This window comes from Pteropus alecto, unplaced genomic scaffold, assembly GCF_000325575.1.
Source record: "Pteropus alecto unplaced genomic scaffold, ASM32557v1 scaffold39, whole genome shotgun sequence".
NCBI classification, from domain to species: Eukaryota; Metazoa; Chordata; class Mammalia; order Chiroptera; family Pteropodidae; genus Pteropus; species Pteropus alecto.
In genome coordinates, this window is record NW_006443568.1 from 5649507 (window position 1) to 5653888 (window position 4382).

The window sequence follows — 4382 nt, forward strand, 5'->3', positions numbered from 1 at the left end:
ACAGCCCGCGCCTCCACAGGGCCTCCTGTCCCCACCAAGCCCTGCTCCAGCATCTTGAATCCCTGGTAACCATGAGCCACCAGCTCCAAGCCTCACTGAGGTCCCCAGGCCAGGAGCCCCTTCTCCAGCCCCCTGCAGCCCCTGGAATTCTTGGACTCTTTTGCCAGTCCCCTGCAGCTCCTGAGGCCTCTGGCCTAGCTCCTGACTCCTCTCTAGGCCCTACAGATGGAGCTGGCTCTGAGTGTCCCCTTCCTAGAGAGACCTGACCCTCATTACCCACTGAAAGAGGGGCTGTGATCCCTCACCAGTGCTGAACCCTGAGCTGTTCCAAGGAGAAATGGGCAGAGGAAGGAGAGGGCCAGCTCGGCCCACCTGTCCCATTTGAGTTTTGTTCTGCAATTTGCTTAGTGTTGATTTTTGGTTCAATAAAGAATCTGATAAAGTTTAGACTTCATCTGCTGGGTGGACAGGGGAGAGACCCTGGGCCTGGCCTGGTGTGGGTTGGGGTGGGTATATCTATGAGTTTCTGTGCACAGATGTAGCAGAGCTAAATTGCTGGAATGGAGGGGGCAGCCTTGTCAATTGCTTGTCTGAGGTCCTGAATCATCACTGTGCCCCAGGGCACAGCTGTTGCCATGGTGGGTCCTGGAAGCATTTTGCAAGTATTCTGAACTTGGAGGAAGATGAAATGATGGGAGAGAAGGCAGGATTAGTGTAGAGAGAGAGTTAGGCTTTTGAAGGGGCATAGACACCTTGGGATTGTTCAGGAGAAAAGAGAAAGCAAGTTGCAATGGTTTTTAAATGTTTCAATTACCAGGATTTTTTCCTTTGAGGCTGGGGGAGTACCATCAAATTCTCTGTGTGTCTCTGTGTACCTGTGAGGGTCTCTCTTTGTGTGTGATATCATGTCTTGTGTGCAGGTGGCTGATGAGGAAGTCAGGAGATCCATAAAGGATGACTCCTGTCTGTAGCTCTTGCTAGCTCCCAGACACTGAGACTGGAGGAAGCCATGGATCTTGGCCTTGGAATGGGGAATGAACTTTCAGACTGGTGTTAGGGCTGGATGGTGCTGCTTTGCCTGGTGCCTGGAGTGAGCTCCTTGGTGCCTGGAGTGAGCTCCTAACAGCTTTTATAATTGTAAAACATCTCAACGTGAAGTGTACATCAGGAGAACTGAGCCTGGGGACTGACCCCGGAACTAGCTGCCCCTGGCTTCCTAACCCCTAAGGAGAAGGGCTGGGCTTGGAGGAGAGAACTGGAAGGATTCCGCCCTTCTTGACCCCCTCCCCGCTGCCCCCAGACCTGAAGGGATGTACCTCTGCTCATCCTTTTTTGAAGTCTACCCATGTATAAGCCTTGCCCTGGACCATGCTGGACTGGGAAGGATGGGGCGTTGGTGGTTTGGGGGGAGTTCTCTTGGCCCCATGAGCTCTGCTGCTGCCCTACCCACGGCGGACAGCAGAGGGGGCCCTCGGCTTTGGGATGGAGGTCGGGGCCGGCTGGACTGGAGGCCGAGCTGGGGGCGGGGCGAGGTGTGGGATTTCAGCTGAAGGGACTGGAAGGGGGTGGGGGCAGGGTGGGTGCGGGCTGAGACAGGGAGAGGGGACTGGACAGGTGAGTCGGGGTGGGAGCGGAGCGCCTTCGGGAACTTTTCCGGCTCCGAGCACCTTGTGAGAGCCAAAGCCTCCGTGCTATATGTAAATGACACAAATTACTATGCAACCTACAGCTCTATTCGGAGTCGGCAATTTGGGTCATTTTCCTAACGCAGTCGGAGCTGGAGGAGTTGGAGCAGGAGACGGCTGTGCACCCCTTCCTCCCAGGCCCAGGGCATCCTCCCAGGAAGAAGAGAGCATTTGTTGCCTTCCCTGGGCACCCAGGAAAGAAAAGGCTCTGTACTCTGGCCTGGGACTTCCTTTCAGCTTTCCCCTCCGTAAGGAGAGGACTATAGGTGGGCCCAGAAATCTTGCAGTCTGCGTTGAGGCTGGGGGCTGGTCAACATGATGTCCACCCACCTTTTGGCCCTAGTCTACAAGCCCCTTGTCTTCCTTTTGGCAGGGGAGGCCAGGAAAGCGGATTAGGCTAGCTGTTGCTAGGGGGCGAGGCCGGCAGTTGCTAAGCTCGAGGGGCGTTGCTAAGTAACGCTGGGCGGGGCTCCTTGGGCTAGGCCGAAGTAGGAGTCGTTGGGGATTCGAAAGGCCACCCTCGGTTTTAGTGGAACTCAGATGCTGCTCTCCTCGCGACTTTCTCCGGGCCTCAGCTTCCCCGGCTGGACACTGCTGCTGTGGGTCCTTCTGGTTCATACCCTCCGCGACTTTGTGATCTTCTGGGCTCTGGAGCGAGGAACCCTGGGTTTTTGTGCACGTGTCTATGCGCTTGCTTGGGCGGGAGGGGGAAAGGGGGTCGCTTTTGGGTTTCCATAGCAACTTCTTCTAGGTCACCTCATTGCTTCCAAAGGTTTGAGCTGTTGCGTGTGCAAATTTACATATATCTGCATGTCATTAACATAGAGGCGGAGTTGGAACTTGTTGGGCAACTATCCCTGGACAGTTCCCTTTGCTTCTCTCATCCTGCCTGATGGACATGTGGGCTGCGCATAAGTGTTTTTCTTATTAATGTTCCAGATTTGGGGTGGGTGGGTAAACTGTAATAGTAACCTCCAGTTTCCAGGCCTGGTCACCTTACTGAACGATTAGCATGAATCTATCCAGGCACCCCTGACCAAAGATACCCAGCCACCACCAGAAATTCGAATGCTGCCCTTTCCTGGCTGCGTGGCCTTAGGCAAGTTTAATTCACCTCTGTGGCTCAGTTTCATACTCCTTCAGGCCTGGCGGGGCATAGGGGGGGCGGGGGGGAGGCGTGCATGAAGGGTGGGGTCCTACCAGTTCCTGGATATTTATCCTGAACTCATCAGGTTATGTGAAGGTTCAGTGAGATACCACTTTTACATTCACTTATTGCTGCTTCTGGCAAACAATAGCTGCTTAATGGTAGCTCCCTCCCCCTCTCTCTCCATAGAGCCCAGTTCCTCTCAGGGCCCAACCAAAGCAAATCAACTTCCTTTGCAGCTCAAGACATGACAGCTAAACACCAGGAAAACCTTCCAGATGTCAGGGCAGACTGGATTCGAGGTACAGGATAAGGACTATAGGTTTGCCTATTTGTCCTTGGAGGCTGAAGACCAGGTGAAACATGGATCCTCCACCCCCACCCCATCACCACCACCACCATACATGCACACCCTTACACCCTTGTCTCTCAGGGGCCAAATGTTTCCCAAAACCTTGCATTCCTGTCTCAAAGGCGCTGAAGCTTGAGGTGGCTGCAGCAGTGGCAGCTGAGGGTGAGAGGCTTAAAGACCAGAGCTGAGGAGTTGGTGACTGAGAGAGTTTCCTCCAGGTCTGAGAAGTCTAAGATGGAGCAGGGTTTAGGGGGAGGCTGAAACTGCTTGGAGAGTCACGTATCTGAGCCTTTACCAGAGAGGACTGGGGGACCCTGGGGTCACTCCTTTGCCCTTTCTAGGCCTTGGTGTCCCGTTGTAGACTATGGGGACTTCTCTGCTGTGTAGCAGTGCCATGAAGGAAGTGAGTTCCCTGTTGGGGCTGTGAAAGCGGAAGCTGAGACCCCTCTGAGGGTGGCTGGGATGCAGCAGCAGTTCTTATTCTGGAAGTTCTGATTCTTATTTGGACTCTCAGTTGTTCTAGACGGCCTCTTCAAAAGCTGAAAGTCCTTCCTGGTCTAATTTCACCTTCCCGTTCTGGCAGAAGCTCCTTCGTCTTGTCTTCCTTTCTCTCAGTGTCTCCGTAAACCTTAACGGCCTTGACTGCCAGCGTCAGAGGTGGGAGAGAGGGTGTTAGAGGAGAAGAACCGGTTCTACTCGGCATTGCTCTCTTAGGTTTCAGTTAGGTTCAGATATGAACAAGGTTGGCTTCTATGTTGGATGTGGGAAGACTGTTGGTGGTGGAGAGGGAGAGTATAGGAGCTGGATTCTGATTCGTTGGTTGGCTTCCTGGAGGTGGGGGCCGTACACAGCAGTAGTCACTCTTACAGTTGTATATGGGAGTGCTGTCTGCAGGTAGATGGCAGTGGACCGACTCCTTCCCTGGTAGCCACCTGTGCTCCACAGGTAAGGGCTCCAGGGACAGGCTGAGAGCCTGGCAGTGCCCGGCTGGCCTGCCTGTGTCCCATTCTCGGGGCCAATTAAGCCTCCATCCCTAGCCGCGCCGATTAACAGTTAATAAGGCAGCGAACACCTGCAGCTATGGAGGCGAATTAAGAGCAACAGTCGGCATAATACACAACCCGATAAGTGAGCAATTAACAACCGGAGAAAGATTAATAGAAGCAATTACATCCTACTCGGAGCTCTGTAAATACGA

At 53.8% G+C, this 4382-nt stretch overlaps 1 protein-coding gene across 1 annotated transcript in view; it reads left to right on the forward strand.

Moving 5' to 3' along the window:
- SPOCD1 (SPOC domain containing 1) overlaps window positions 1-266 on the forward strand; it is a 21159-nt gene extending 20893 nt beyond the window's left edge. The window contains 1 exon segment of the mRNA XM_006924519.1: window positions 1-266. This exon segment is cut by the window's left edge and continues 15 nt beyond it. Coding sequence (XP_006924581.1) covers window positions 1-266 — 266 coding nt within the window.
- The last annotated feature ends 4116 nt before the right edge of the window (window positions 267-4382 follow it).